This window comes from Rhinopithecus roxellana, chromosome 16, assembly GCF_007565055.1.
Source record: "Rhinopithecus roxellana isolate Shanxi Qingling chromosome 16, ASM756505v1, whole genome shotgun sequence".
NCBI lineage: Eukaryota > Metazoa > Chordata > Mammalia > Primates > Cercopithecidae > Rhinopithecus > Rhinopithecus roxellana.
Window position 1 is genome coordinate 116,637,028 of NC_044564.1, and position 15,349 is coordinate 116,652,376.

Sequence of the window (15,349 nt, forward strand, 5' to 3'; positions counted from 1 at the left end):
TCAGAGAACAAGTTCCCTCCCTCACATGTACATTTGGGTCTGGAGAGAAGGGTTGCTCAAATCTGAGATGTACTGTAGTTTGAGGGAGAGACCATTTCTTTTCTTCTTTGCATCTGAGTAGAGATTTCCAAGGTGATGTGATGAGGGACAATTGGAACCTTGAGGTGACAACTTCTATTTGTCTAGGGTATCAGCCCTAAGTGCTAAACTTACTGACTTACTAAAATCAGGGGAAAACCAACATCCCTTAAAATACAGATGCAAACACAAAACATGCTAATTAGAGCCTTGTCCTCCACCAAAAACTAAGGAAAATGAGTTGATACAGAAGTCTTCAGAACCCTTTGGTCATCTTTCAAATTCTTGAGATCAAATGGATCTGCTCTTTTGTACTCCTTACCATATTCCGGAAGATGATCTCCCAGTTTTCAAAAGCGATATCTAGAGGATCCCACTCCACTTCCACAGATGTCTCCTTGATGGACTTGAATTTCAGGCCTTCAGGTGCAGGCAAGTCTGTAAGTAACAGCACAAATAGAACATAAGGATAAGGCAGGTGTGTGGCTGGGCAACACAGCCACGATTCCACTAAACCAGACTGGATGTCTGCAACAGTCAGGGGCTGACAACCAGAGCAGGTGTCCTTTTAAAGCTTCTTCTGGGATGAGGTCTACTATGAGGTTGTATAAAAATTATTATCAGGATAAACGGCATGATTAATTTTGGCAATTTCATATGGTTAAATCTAAAACGAATGCAGGCTTTGGAATCAGACAGACTTGGGGTTAGAATCTAAGCTCTACTATTAATGTGAACTTGAGCAAATTGCACACAATGCTCTAAGCCTGAGTTTCTTAACCTGGAAAAAGAAGGTAAATATGTCTACTTCTTGGGAATGCATTGAGGAGTGAGTGATACACTCCATTCCAGCGTGTAGACTGCTGGGCCTGGTTCGTGGCACACAGAGCAAGTTGAATAAATGGCAGCCAATGTTATTATCAAGCAAGAAAGGGTCAATTTCTAGCCAGAGCTTGCTTTTCAGATATGAAGATAATTATACTGATGCTAAACTCATAAACCAGAATCTTTCCACTTAAAAAAAAATAGTCAGTGAGTTCCACTGAAAAGTAATAGAGTGGTTAAGAATATAAACCTGCCAGGACTGCCAGGGTTAAAGTTTTGCCTCTACTCCTTGTTAACCGCATGATTTGGGATAAGATGCTTAACCTTGCAGTCTCAGTTTCCTCATCTGTAAAATGGAGTTAACAATAGATCCTATTTCATACATATACTAACTCATATAATGAAGACTCTTTTTTTCTTTTTTCTTGAGACAGAGTCTCATTCTGTCGACCAGGCTGGAGTGCTGTGGCATGATCTCAGCTCACCGCAACTTCTGCCTCCTGGTTTCAAGCTATTCTCCGCCTCAGTCTCCCGAGTAGCTGGTATTACAGGCATGCACCAACATGCTTGGCTAATTTTTGTATTTTTAGTAGAGATGGGGTTTCACCATGTTGGCCAGGCTGGTCTTGAACTTGTAACCTCAGGTGATCCACCTGCTTTGGCCTCCCAAAGTGCTAGGATTACAGGCATGAGCCACCACGCCTGCCCGGCCAAATGACCATTCTTATACTAGTATGTAGACTGCTTACAACAAAGTCTGATACATAGTAAACACTTGCTAAATGTTACTTGTAATGATTTTCTCTGGCAGGAAGTATACAGGAGAGCAAGGAGAAAGATTTCATGGAAAACAAGGGATTTCTTTAAGAAAATTAAGTCTATGGACTTAATTCTAGGCTCTTATTTGGTATAACTATAAAGAACAACTATAGGATTGTAGAGGGCTGTGGCAAGGGAGGGTTATATACTGGGTGGGCTGAGGTCAGGTGAGGCTACCCTAAAGAGTTATGCTCACTCACACGTGGCCACCCTGGCACTGACAGGAATGCTCTTCTTGTTCTCCAGGATGGCAAATACACGGATAAAGTACTCCACACCAGGCTCCAGCTCCCGGATGATGGTAGATGTCTGGTCCCCAGGCACACGGAACTGCATTTCCAGGCCGCCCTCGTGGGTGGGCGTGTACACGACAAGGTACTCCGTGACCCGCATCTCATTGTCCCAGGCCAGGTTGACTGTCTCTTCCGTCACTTCTGTCACGATGAGGTCTTTGGGAGGAGACACTGGCAGGAATAAGAAAGGACATCTGGTGTCAACAATATGCCCTATAAAATCTCTCTAGATTTGTTTCTCTTGACCTGTCTCTTCCACTGTCAGCCATAGAGGTGTGAAGATCTTCCACTGCCTGTAAAATGCAGACAGTATCAAGGACCCCCTGCTGTGATCCATCTTAAGACCTGTGGTGGCTGTTCCTTAGTCCATTTCCTTCAGGCTGGAGTCCCTTTGGTGTTTTGGCCTCTCCAACTTTCTCTGCTTCCTGAGTCTTAGTTCAGATGCAGCCTGTTGGCATGAGAAAGTGCAGTCTAAGCCTGCCTCCCTGCTCTGAACTTCGAGTTACATGTCCCTAGCACTGGGAGGGTATTTTGGGTTCATCTGGTCTAATTCCTTATTTTATAGAGGTGAATAAGGCAGAATGACTTGACCAAGCTTGCTCACCTCACCAAGTTTAGAATTTATATCTCCTCCCTGCCAGCCTGGTGTTCTTTCCAACCAGGCTTCCCTGCTTGGGCCGCACTGAACACAAAGCCATTTATTTATGTCTAGATACCAATGACTTTAGTAAAGGCAAAGATTCTCCATTATGACAATTATAATATGGGAGGATGAGAGAAGCCCAAAGAAGACACTCATTAAACATGAACATTATATTTCTCTCCTGTGTTTTCATTTAACCAGGGTTTCCTCAGCACTTACTATGTACCAGGACCCTTACTAACTGCCAGAAATAGTGCCCTTTTAAGGATAGGAGCTTACAGTCTTTAGGATTAAAAAAACAAAACAAAACAAAAAAACAAAACCAGGTACAAAAGACAATTAAAAGACGGGTCAATCTTGCAGATAATAGGCATTTAGTCTTTAGCCGAGTATGCATTTGGAACAGTTGTTTTTATGTAATCTCACTGCATATTCAATGTAGCTGAATTTCTACATCCATCCAAATAGGGAGACTTTTGTACTGTTGGTTTGATGTCAGTGGAGAGTAGGAAATAAAGTTGATATTTAGCAAAAGAGAGGTTATCCCTTTATCTACCTCATCTTGAACACTACATGTTCAACTCTATGTAGATGAGTTAGGTAGACTCGAATAGCAGCTCTGTGATGTGTCAGCTATGTGTCCCTGGGACAATTATATAACCTCTCTGAGCCCTTCGGCCCTTAAATAGGTCACCTTAAAACAACTGAATGACAGGGCCCCCTTAAAGAGTCATTATGGGTGTGTGTCTAAATGGATATATTAATATGTGCAAAGAATCAGTGTGTATGTATGTTTATAAATACAAACATAGTTTTCCAACCCATACGAGGAGTGCACTCCATCACAGCCATCACGCTGGTCTGCACCCTGGGACTTACCCTCTGAGCAGTCTTCTCCGGCGTAGCCCTCGTTGCAGATGCAGCGGCCTGAGACGCATTGTCCTAAGTTGCTGCAGTCACTGGGGCAGGAGCGCTGGCCACAGTCCAGGCCTGTGAAGCCCTCGTGGCAGATGCATTGGCCGTCCATGCAGCGGCCCTGGCCATGACAGTCACTGGGACATCTTTGCTCCTTGCAATCTTTGCCCATGAATCCTTCATGGCACACGCACTGCCCGTTCACACAGCGACCCTGGCCATGGCAGTCATTTGGACAGGAGAGTTCTGCGCAGTCAGGGCCGGTGAAGCCCTCCTCACAGACGCACTCTCCGTCCACACAGCGGCCCCTGTTGCTGCAGTCCCGGGGGCACTGGCGATCCCGGCAGTCTTCACCTGTGTAGCCGTCATCACAAACACACATGCCATTCACACAGCGGCCGTGCTGGTGACAGTCATTGGGGCAGCTCATGTCACTGCAGTCATAGCCCTTGAAGCCTTGCTCACATACACATTTGCCCTGGACACAGCGGCCCCGACTGTGACAGTCATTGGGGCACCGTAGCTGGCTGCAGTCTTCCCCAGTATAGCCCTCATCACACACACACTGCCCATTGACACAGCGTCCATGGTCACTGCAGCCATTGGGACACTTGAGCTCCCCACAGTCAGCTCCTGTGAAACCATCATCACACTCACACTGCCCGTCTACACAGCGGCCACGATTGTGACAGTCAGCAGGACACCTCTTCTCGCTGCAGTCCACACCGGCAAAGCCCTCATCGCATACGCACTGCCCCTCCTCGCACCGGCCCTGGCCATGGCAGGCGTGTGGGCAGGTGAGTTTCCCGCAGTCTTCACCTGTGAAGCCTTCTTCGCAGTAGCAGGTGCCATTGATGCAGCGGCCCCGGTCGAAGCAGTCATTGGGGCAGATGAGCTCACTGCAGTCTTCGCCTGTGAAACCCTCATCACACACGCACTCATTCTCCACGCATCGCCCACGGTTGTAGCAATTGTTGAGACACAGAGGCTTGCTGCAGTCAGCGCCTGCAAAGCCATCGTGGCACACACACAAGCCATCTACACACGTGCCGTGCTCCTCACTGCAGGGCACCGGGCAGATTTCCCGGCTGCAGTCAGCCCCGGCGTAGCCTTCGAAACAGATGCAGACTCCATTCACGCACTTGCCCTGGTCATTGCAGTCGCCGGGGCAAGCAAGCTGGCTGCAGTCCTCGCCCGTGAAGCCCTCGTCACAGATGCACTGCCCATCAATGCACTGGCCTCGAAGGTTACAGTTGCCTGGACATTCGGGCTCAGAGCAGTTGGGGCCTTTCCAGCCAGGTTCGCAGACACAGCCACATCCTTCAGTGCTGAAGTTGCCCCGACCGCTGCAGAAGGGCCTGGTGTCCACCCGGCCTGCAACAAAAGAAGCAGAAGTTCTCAGCCAGGCTTAAGCAGCCATATTTCTAGGCATCTACCCAGGGCACCCAGATTCAAATTCAGCTGAAGGATGGTTGCATCCTCAGGCTTCATCTGGCTTGAGAACCATTTGTTGTAGTGTGTGAAATCAGGTGAGACTCACATCCAGTTATACCAGGTAGGAATTCATAACCTGAACTCCCCAAAATTATAGGCTTGTATGCCAAAACAGTGTGTGATTATGCGTAGGGGTGTGTGTGTGTGAGTGTGTGTGTGTATTTCCACCCCGGGGAGTGGATTCATAGTTTTTGTCACATTTTCAAGAAGTCTTACTATTTCTATGATGATTATGAGTCATGCGTTAGGCTGGGCTGTGTTACTATATATATATATTTTTTTTTTTTTTTCTTTTTTTTTTTTTTTTGAGACAGAGTCTCGCCCTGTCACCCAGGCTGGAGTGCAGTGGCACCATCTCTGCTCACTGCAAGCTCTGCCTCCCCAGTTCATGCCATACGCCTGCCTCAGCCAACTTGGACTACAGGAGCCCATCAGTACGCCGGGCCAATTTTTTTGTGTTTTTAGTAGAGACGGTGTTTCACCATGTTACCCAGGCTGGTCTTGATCTCCTGACTTTGTTATCTGCCCGCCTTGGCCTCCCAAAGTGCTGGGATTACAGGCGTGAGCCACCACGCCTGACCACTATGTTACTATTTCTTTTGTGTGTGGTCAAGGCTGGGCACATAAAAGATTCCCAAGAAATAGTTGTTGAGCTGAATGTAATTCCAACTTTTTGATTCAATATCTATGCCACATTTGACAAGGGATTTAGACTATCTGCAGCTTAGTTTTCTTATAGATGAAGTTGGGCCAATAGCCCACTTCCCTGGGGAATATCCGAGTTAAGTGAACCCCTTAAGAGCTCACTCTTGTGTCCTTGTTACTTTTTTCTGTTTTCTTTTGCAAAGTTTTTGGTGGAAGGTTGGCTCAAGTTGGTATGTGGGTTTATATAACCAATACATTCTAATTTTCCACAACTAAAATGAGGTAGCTAATGGCTTTCTAATTCTATAAGGACAGCTTTCAGTTTGGCTCTGTCACCAGAAAAGTGTCGTGCCTTTATCTTTTATTTATTTCTATCCTGAAGGCTAAGTGGAGGTCAACCTGGAGAATGTGGGATCAAGGTTGACATTACTTGAGCTCCTTGAGGCCTAAATATTGCCTTAGCTCAGTTTGCAGAAGTCACTGGTCTGATCTCCATGGAGCTCAAGGAGAAGAAACAAAACCCACTTCTAAATAATCTTCACTAGAATATATTCACTCTATATTCTCTGTATCGAGAAACAGCTTGTATTAATATATTTTATCTCCTTCTTGACAGCAGGAAGAAAGAATTTTTTTAAAGCTGATTTGTAAAGTGAGAGTCTAAGTCTGTACTGTCTAGTATGGTGGCCCTTGGTTACACGTGGTTATTAGGCATTGAAACGTGGCTAGTCTAAATTGAGATGTTCTGTAAGTATAAAATACACATTAGATCCCAAATAGTATGAAATAATAGACTGAAAAATATCCATTAATAATTTTTATATTGATTTCAGGCTGAAAAACTGATATTTTGGCTACATTGAATTAAATAAGAGATGATTAAAATTATGTTTACCTGTTTCTTTCCCCTTTCACATGACTACTAGAAAATTTAAGATTACATGTATGACTCATATTTTCATTAGAGAACACTGTTCTAAACAATCGTTTTAACTGACTACTTAGCATGACTCCTGCTGTGTATTCTCATCTGCATTTTTCCAGGGAGTTGGCAGAAGTGGAAGATAAGCTAATTTATGCCTAAAGAAAACGTTTTCAAATGGGTTCAAGCGATTCTCCTGCTGCAGCCTCCCGAGTAGCTGGGATTACAGGCGTGCACCACCATGCCTGGCTAATTTTTTGTACTTTTAGTAGAGACAGGGTTTCACCGTGGCCAGGCTGGTCTTGAACTCCTGACCTCAGGTGATCCGCCACCCCCGCCCCCGGCCTCCCAAAGTGCTGGGATTACAGGCGTGAGCCACTGTGGCCAGCCAGGTTTACTCTTGAAATAATTGTTGAAGAACATTTTGTTAAATTTTTTCTGAGTGGCAGACACAGATTTTCAGTTCTGATTTGAAGTTGTTGAAACTCCTGTAGCTTTATCAACTTTAGTTATTGGAGATAAAGACATAATTTCAAAGCAGCAAAATTCCTTGAAATAAGATGCATGTGGAAACAGGTCATCCATGGGAGAGTATGAGCTCTGGAGACACACAGGCACATGCAAAGTCCCTATCTCTCTCTCTGTCTCTCTCCCTCTCTCTCTCTCTCTTTTTTTTTTTTTGGATGGTGTTTCGCTCTTGTCCCCTAGGCTGGAGTGCAATGGCACCATCTCAGCTCACTGCAACTTCTGCCTCTTGATTTTAAATGATTCTTGCCTCAGCCTCCTGAGTAGCTGGAATTACAGGCATGTACCACCATAGCTGACTAATTTTGTATTTTTAGTAGAGATGAGTTTTCACTATGTTGGCCAGGCTGGTCTTGAACTCCTGACCTCGGGTGATCCTCCCACCTCAGCCTCCCAAAGTGCTGGGATTACAGGTGTGAGCCACTGCGGTTGGTCAAAGCCCCTATCTCTTATTGCTCTTTGTGTCATCTTGTGCCAGTGGGTTAATCCCTTTGAGTCCTATTTCTTTGATCTGCAGAAGAGGACTTATCTTCCCCTTATCTAACTTTTACCTTAAAGGGCTGTTGGGAGGATTAAATGAGATAATACAACAGTGCCTGTTACACAGAGGTAGCTTATATGATTGTAATCATTATAATTGCTATTAAATTGGAACTTTTTTTCTAATTCTTATAGACTCAGCACTATCACAGGCAGAACTGTGCATTTGTAAGAATACTGAAATGTGAGGAACTTAACTCCTTATTGGAGGACCTTCAGGAATCCCATCCTCCTTCCAGGCCTCAGTTTCTCTATTTGTACAATGAGATGATGGGGCCACACCAATACCTATCAGAGAGTGCTCTCTGGGGAGAAATTTCATGGTGTACTCATAGGTTTTGGGGTAGAAAGTGGGTAGAGTTCATGGTCAAATACGTTTTAGAAACTTATAATTAAGGTGAAATAGGGTTTTTCAAAGCAGGGTTTATCAGAAGCCTGAAAATTCCTCTGAGAAGCAGTTGTCGCCATGACTCCTCCAAGCAGGAGAGAGATGGTTGCAGTCTCCACATTTATTTGAATATAAAATCTCTTTGTAATGAACACTCTGGGAAGCTAGTTTTCTAGTGAGTCCACTTTGGAAGCAAGTGATGGATTCCGCTATGCTCTTCATTTCTCTGTATTTGCACAGTGTGGGACTGGGCGGGTTGCCAGCTCATACCTATGGCAGACTGGAGACAGCAGCCTGCTCCTGCAGCACATTGCTCCCTCAGGGAAGACACCAGGTTCTCCAGCTCCTCCAGTCTGCTCAGCAGCTCCTTAACATCAGGGGCTGCGGCACAGCCACAGGCCCGGCGGGGGATGTTGATGCGATGTGTGAACACAATCTGGTTTTCCCCATCCACTGTATGCTCCTGGAAGCTTTCGCTGGGCTCTGAAGGTGGGGCCAGGTCTTTCTCCCCACTGGCTGACTCCAGATCCACCGAACACTGGGATCCCACTGGCAGCTTGATGTTGTAGACGTGGTTAAACACCACTGGCTGGTTCTCCTCTGGCAGGGTGATGTTCACCCCACTCTGTCGCTTGTGCCGGATGACTTTCTTGAGGACCCCACCTTCGGTAAGGAGGGCAAGCAAAGCAAGAAGGACACCTGCCGACAACTGAGTCATGGCCCCCATGGTGGAGGTGGGTTTGGCTGGGTGCTGCTGGGGTTCTACGGTTCTGGGGTGTCTCACTCTCAGCAGAATTGGGGATTTAGAAGCACAAAGTAGACTTCAAATCAGTTGTCCCTGATCTTCTCGAAAGAATTATTTTCTACAAGCAAAGATGAAGAAAAAAAAATTATGAGTATCTACTATTGAATATATTGAATATCTATAATTCCAAGTGAATTTTGATTTTATATCCCTGTATTTGAAGCTCTCCTGATAATCTTTCATTACATACCCTTGTAAAAACATAAAATGGTCTCTAAAAGAACTTTGTCACTTGAAGAAATGATTTCACTCACTATTCAACTTCTGGAAATTTAAGGAGACAGAAAAATAGAGAGAAAAAAGGTAAAATATTGAAATAAAATAGACATAGGTTAGTATCTTGGCTGTAGCTCTGGTCCCTTGGGTAAGTTATGTAATTTTTCTCTGCCTTATTTCACTTTCTGTATAGTGAAGATCATAATTGCTAATGACAGGGTTAAAAGAATGATGTAGAAGTTAATTGTGTATTCAGTAATTCCTTCAGTATTTACAAAGTCCTCTGAATGAATTATTACAGTGTTATAAAGGCCCTAGTCCCGGTAGATGTTCAGTAACTCTTGCCTCTTATTATTGATCTTCAAAACTGATTTTCACACCATCTGCTGGTTCTGTTCTGTCATGAGAGGCAGAGGTTAATATAAAGGACGACTCTAGGAGGCAAACTGAGTTTTAATTCCAGTCGAGTTTCTTACTAGTTATGTGACTGTCAGCATAGCATTCAGTCTACTCCTCTGCACCTCAGTTTCCCCGCTCCTTGATTTATTTCCAAAACCTTCAGAAGTCCAGTTTTTAGAAGAGCCTGACAGAATATTCCTGAACCAGTTGTCTAAACTGAAATTCATGGCTCAGAAAGGATGTCCAAGAGCCTCTGATGTCTTCTCCAATCAACAAGTACTTAGAGCATTTTTACAGAGGTCTGAGGGTGGGAGAAACAAATATAAGACCAAGTGTATATATACCATCAAGGCAGTTAATAATAGAATTAAGAAGAAAATGGAATAATCCATTCAGTACTTAAGGAGCAAAGCAAGAAAGAATGTATAGGATTTGCTTTGTGGTATAGTGTATAACTGCCTATGGGGTTTGAAAATAAAAATGGTCAAGAGAAAGGTGGGGCATAGCTTATGGGAAAGGGAGAGTAAAATTGAAACTGAGACTTAAATAGTGAGAAGAATTAGATGGGAACAGAATATGGAGGAGAATATGCTACCATGAAGCAGTTCTCACTTTGCCAAGTTATCTTATTCATCTGTCTTAGAGCTATTAACTGGTAGGGGCAATCAGGCAGCGGAGAAAAGGGGACTTGTCAGAGGCAGTTGAGAAACTAAATAAAGACAGGAAGAAATGGCAGTTATAATATTCACTAAAACAATGCCATGGAGGCCTGTGAAAGTGATCTACACATGATATGAAGTCATTCATGGTTTTCTTTAATTAGGGAATGCACCTGAGTAAAGTTCAAATGATAATTGAAGAGCTATTTATTTATTTATTTAGTTATTTATTTTCTGACAAGGAATCTTGCTCTGTTGTCCAGGCTGGGGTGCAATGACTTGATCTCGGCTCACTGCAACCTCCACCCCCCAGGTTCAAGCGATCCTCCTGCCTTAGCCTCCCAAGTAGCTGGGATTACAGGTGCATGCTGCCATGCCCAGCTAATTTTTTGTATTTTTTTTTTTTAGTAGAGATAGTGTTTCTCCGTGTTCCCCAGGCTCATCCCAAACTCCTGAGTTCAGGCAATCCACCTGCCTCGACCTCCCACATTGCTAGGATTACAGTCATGAGCCACTGTGCCCGGCTGATATTTGTTTTTTAACATGTCATTTACAAATTGACGCTTCCCTATGCCCATGATGTTCTTATATTTGCACATTGTAAGTTAGTTGTTTATGTCAATTAGTGGTGGTGCTTGGATTGCTCAGCCTATAAGTTTTCTAACTTTTTTCTGAAAGATTTTATCCTAATGATAGAATGCATCAACATGATCCCAACTGACCATCCTTCTTCATGACAGAAAGCCTTTGCAAAACTTAGAGAGGAATTGCGGCAAGGAAAATTGAACTGGGAAACATTTCTATATGACTGATCAGGAGCCTAAAGACTGAGAAAGCATAGTGCATTTAACCAAGAAGTTCCTATCCACATACCCACCACATTCTAATTATATTCTTATTGATACTTTACCAACTATTCCTGTAATATATATTTAGGGCATCTTCTCCTAGTTAGACCAAAAACAAACAAACAACCAAAAAAAAAAAAAACAAAAAAAAAACCCCCCAAAAAAACAAACAAAAAAAAACCAAAAAAAAAAAAAAAAAAAAAAAACCAAAAAACAAAGAAACAAAAAACACCTAACCTTCTTTTGAGCATGCTTTCTCATTGAAATTAGCTCCTTAACTAACAATGTGTGGCTCTGTAATGTAGGTAAGGCCACTGAATGAAGATTATTACAAAAAAGGAGACTTGGCAAGTTCTCTCCTTTCAAACCAATTTGGCCATCTTATGTGTTTACTGGACAAATATTTATTGGTTGCACAGTCTACTAGAATAGCTGCTCTAACTCTCTTCACCTTCACAAAGTTCTACTTTCCTACCCCTTTCCCATCAATTCTTAGCTTTTTTTTTTTTTTTTTAGAAAGGGCCATGGGCCAAGCTTGAAATGTTTTTGGACTTCTCACTGACACTTTTGTGTGTGTTGCTAAATGACTTAAATTTCCATTTAAAAAGCCATTATAGTTGCTGATTGAGACTCCAAGGCAATGAGTTTAGAGTAATAATGACCAGAGTGTGAGTAGAGTGAGGATTTCTCACTGTGCGTTTAAGAGATGTGCACCAGTACCACCAAATGTTGCATCTTTGGGGGAAAGAGTATGTTATTCTTGAGCATTGTGTATTTCCTATTGGCTCATGGTGGTCTGAGGGAAGGCAGGTGTTTTTGTACTTTGGGAAAAATCCATTATATTTTCAGTGTTGTAGAAAATGATTAGGCTTTGGAATTAGACATACCTGGGTTCAAATGTCACTCATCAGCCCTGTAACTTTGGCAAGCTACTTATCCTCTCTAAACCATGACCTCATTTATAACACAGGAGTCAAAACCTTTCCAGAGAAAATTAAGGATTAGAGACCTGTACATAAAGTACACAGCATGGTGTCAAGCCCGTAGTAGGCACTCATTAAACAGTAGTTCCAATTTTGTTGCACCCCTGGGAACAAAACCTAACAAGAGTCCATGCCAATAGCCTCCTTTTACTTAAGCCTGAGCTTGACCTCCTAGTTGAATACAGTCCTAAACTCAGCAGCAACTTGGATGTAGATCAAAGAAGAGCTGCAGAAATCACTGGTGGGCGAGAAGATAAATTTACTAGAACTAGAAATATTTATATGAGAGAGGGGAAAAAATAGGGAGCAAATAATGACCTTTAAGAATGTGAAATATTCTCATGCAGACAACTGGCTGTTTTAGGTCTCCTTTGTGGATGAACCCAGGGAAAATTACTTGAGATTGCAGTTGGAGGTATTTAGGTTAGACATGAAGAATCATGTTCTGATAGTAGGACTTTTGTAACTTCAGAATGAGCAACTTATTCTACAGAGACTCTTTAGAAAACACAAACAGATTCTAATCTTTATAGAAAATTGATCAGCAGTAAAAGGTCTGGAAAATATCTTGTAGGAGGAAGGACTACAGACCTGGGCATGTGTATTTTGTGGTTGAGAGAACCAAGGTTGAGTGAGTCAGGGTTACTATGTATAAATCCTGGCAAAGCAGGCACTGGCTTGCCTCTTGTAGCCCCTAAGGACAGAACAAGTGCCTGTGTGTGTATGTGTGTGTTTACGTGCTGGGGATGGGGCAGGGAGGGACGGTTGGTTATGAGAAGACAGATTTCAGCACAACAGGAGAAAGGCTTTTCTAGTTGGAATTGGCACCCAATAGAAAGGGCTTCTTTGGGAATGTAGCAGGTTCCAAAGCACCAGAATGTAAATAGAATGGTGTTGAAGGGCACAAGTTTTATAGGCAAATTGTCTTAGGTTTGAATTACTGTTTGATCACTTCCTGTTCCTTATGCAAGATATCATCTGTGACCATAAGCTAGAGTCTTGTCATCAATAAATGTGTTAAGGGAGTTCTCATAGGATCATTGTGAAAAGTGCATGAGATAATGTGTGTAAAAGAAATGGCCCTGGTGTGTGATGTTCCCCTTCCCGAGTCCAAGTGATCTTATTGTTCAGTTCCCACCTATGAGTGAGAACATGCGGTGTTTGCTTTTCTGTTCTTGTGATAGTTTGCTAAGAATGATGGTTTCCAGCTGCATCCATGTCCCTACAAAGGACACAAACTCATCCTTTTTTATGGCTGCATAGTATTCTATGGTGTATATGTGCCACATTTTCTTAATCCAGTCTGTCACAGATGGACATTTGGGTTGATTCCAAGTCTTTGCTATTGTGAATAGTGCCGCAATAAACATACGTGTGCATGTGTCTTTATAGCAGCATGATTTCCGGGGCCTATCATGGGGAGGGGGGAGGGGGGAGGGGGGAGGGATTGCACTGGGGAGTTATACCTGATATAAATGATGAATTGATGGGTGCTGACGAGTTGATGGGTGCAGCACACCAACATGGCACAAGTATACATATGTAACAAACCTGCATGTTATGCACATGTACCCTAGAACTTAAAGTATAATAAAAAATATCTTTCATGGTGATATTTAAGGATCTGGCAAGTCAATGATTGCAAAGAAGGGCATCAGGAAGAGACATAGCCTTTGTATTGGCACAAAATAGAGATTTTTGGGGTCACATACCCAGGACAAAGCTATTTCCAAGCTAAGCGTGTTGTGCTGCCTTTTGCTCTGCCTCAGCTTATGTATCTAATGCAAAAGAAGACACACGTGTCTTTCTTTCTTTACCAAAACTAATTTTTAGAGTCAAATAAATACCCGTGAATTATGAAATTGTTTTTGTGAGATTTTCTATGTATCTCCATCCCTGTCAATGTCTCAAAAACTAATTAATCTGGTGAAAAAAATCCACAATAAAAACTCCCCCATGAGATAGAAAATTTAAAAAGAGGCAAAACACTTCGAATTCATTGGTCTTGAGCTGCTCTGTCCAATATGCCACCTGTGATTATGAAAATTAATTAAAATTAAATGCAATTAAAAATCTCATTCCTCAGGTGATCACTCACATTTCAAGCACCTAAGAGCCCGTGGGGCTTGTGGTCACTATAGGAGACAGTGCAGATGAAGAACATCTCTGTCATCCAAAGAAGTTTTATTGAGCAGTACTGGTTTAGAGGATTGCTTGTTTTTACTAAGCCCATGGTACAAAATGAGGAGACTAAGACTTAAAGAGGTCAAGAAGAGTCTACAAGAAAGTTTCAATGTTGTTAAGTTTCTTGACTAATGAAAATGGGTGAGTACCTCAGACACAAGTGCCTGGGGATTAGGGAGAAAAAATGGCTTCCTTCTAGCAACTAACTCAATTAACTATAGCAAACATGTATGTGCATTGTAGTTTCCATACCTTACATGTTTGAACATATCCAGGTACAAGTGAGAAACAATCCTCAAGGCTATTGTTCTTTGCAGATCTGAAGAGATAACTACCCTGTGTCAGATCAGCATCCTTTCCCCCAATCTTGTCCTTGGGTTAAGAAATATATTTTTCTGCCTCCCTCTGCACACCTTAGAGTCTCGTAAGAATCTTCTCCCCACGTCAAACTAAAACCAAATTGCTCCAGGAACCACTCTGGCCAAGTCTGATGTCTCTTTCTGTCTGCTTCAGCCTCTCCTTAGAAGCTGGAGGAACTTGTCAAAGACAACTCATGACTCCCGTTCCTCTGCTGTCCCTGCACTGCTGTGCTCCAGAGTTTTGAGAGCACTCAGTCCATATCCTTCAGCCATCTAAACATTTCTGTTAATGAAGCAGCTAGGTATGGGGGAAAGAGTCTGGTCTTTGGAGTAAAATAAACCCGTGTTCAGATACAGTTCTATCACTTTAGCAGCTGCTCCCTATGGCCAATCCCTTTCCTCTCTGAACCTCACTGTCCCTGCCTCCTCTCCCTGGGGATACATATGCCTATCTCATGGTGTTGCGGGAGAGTGGGATGAAATGAGAAGACACATGTTAAGCTACTGGCACAGTGTCTGGCACACATTAAGGTGTGCTTAATATGTGACAGCTAATGATAACAGTAATGACAACACTGATCAAATACAGAATAGATCAGAAAGAAAATCTTATCTCCAGAAGGGATGGGGGAATCAGGGAGATACATTCATGACTACAACAAGTAACAAAAGAGACTGGCCAACTCATATCCATTGAGGGTCCCAAGAAAGATGTCTCAAAAAAGTGGCATTTGAGATGTACTTGAAAGATGGGCAAGACTCTGAAAAATGGTTGGATACAACTCCGGTAGGTGGGTTCAAATGGAAGC

The 15,349-nt window shown here is 43.0% G+C and overlaps 1 protein-coding gene across 5 annotated transcripts in view; it reads right to left on the reverse strand.

The window, feature by feature from the left end:
• Positions 1 to 15,349, reverse strand: part of TNC (tenascin C) — a 97,911-nt gene that overhangs the window by 62,502 nt on the left and 20,060 nt on the right. For all 5 annotated transcript variants that reach the window (XM_010384764.2, XM_030919899.1, XM_010384763.2 and 2 more), the window contains exons 2-5: positions 8,358 to 8,950; positions 3,538 to 4,947; positions 1,923 to 2,186; positions 401 to 516 (exon numbers count right to left, since the gene is read on the reverse strand). In XM_010384764.2, coding sequence (XP_010383066.2) covers positions 401 to 516; positions 1,923 to 2,186; positions 3,538 to 4,947; positions 8,358 to 8,814 — 2,247 coding nt within the window. In that variant the 5' untranslated portion in view covers positions 8,815 to 8,950. The remainder of the gene's footprint in view (positions 1 to 400; positions 517 to 1,922; positions 2,187 to 3,537; positions 4,948 to 8,357; positions 8,951 to 15,349) is intronic.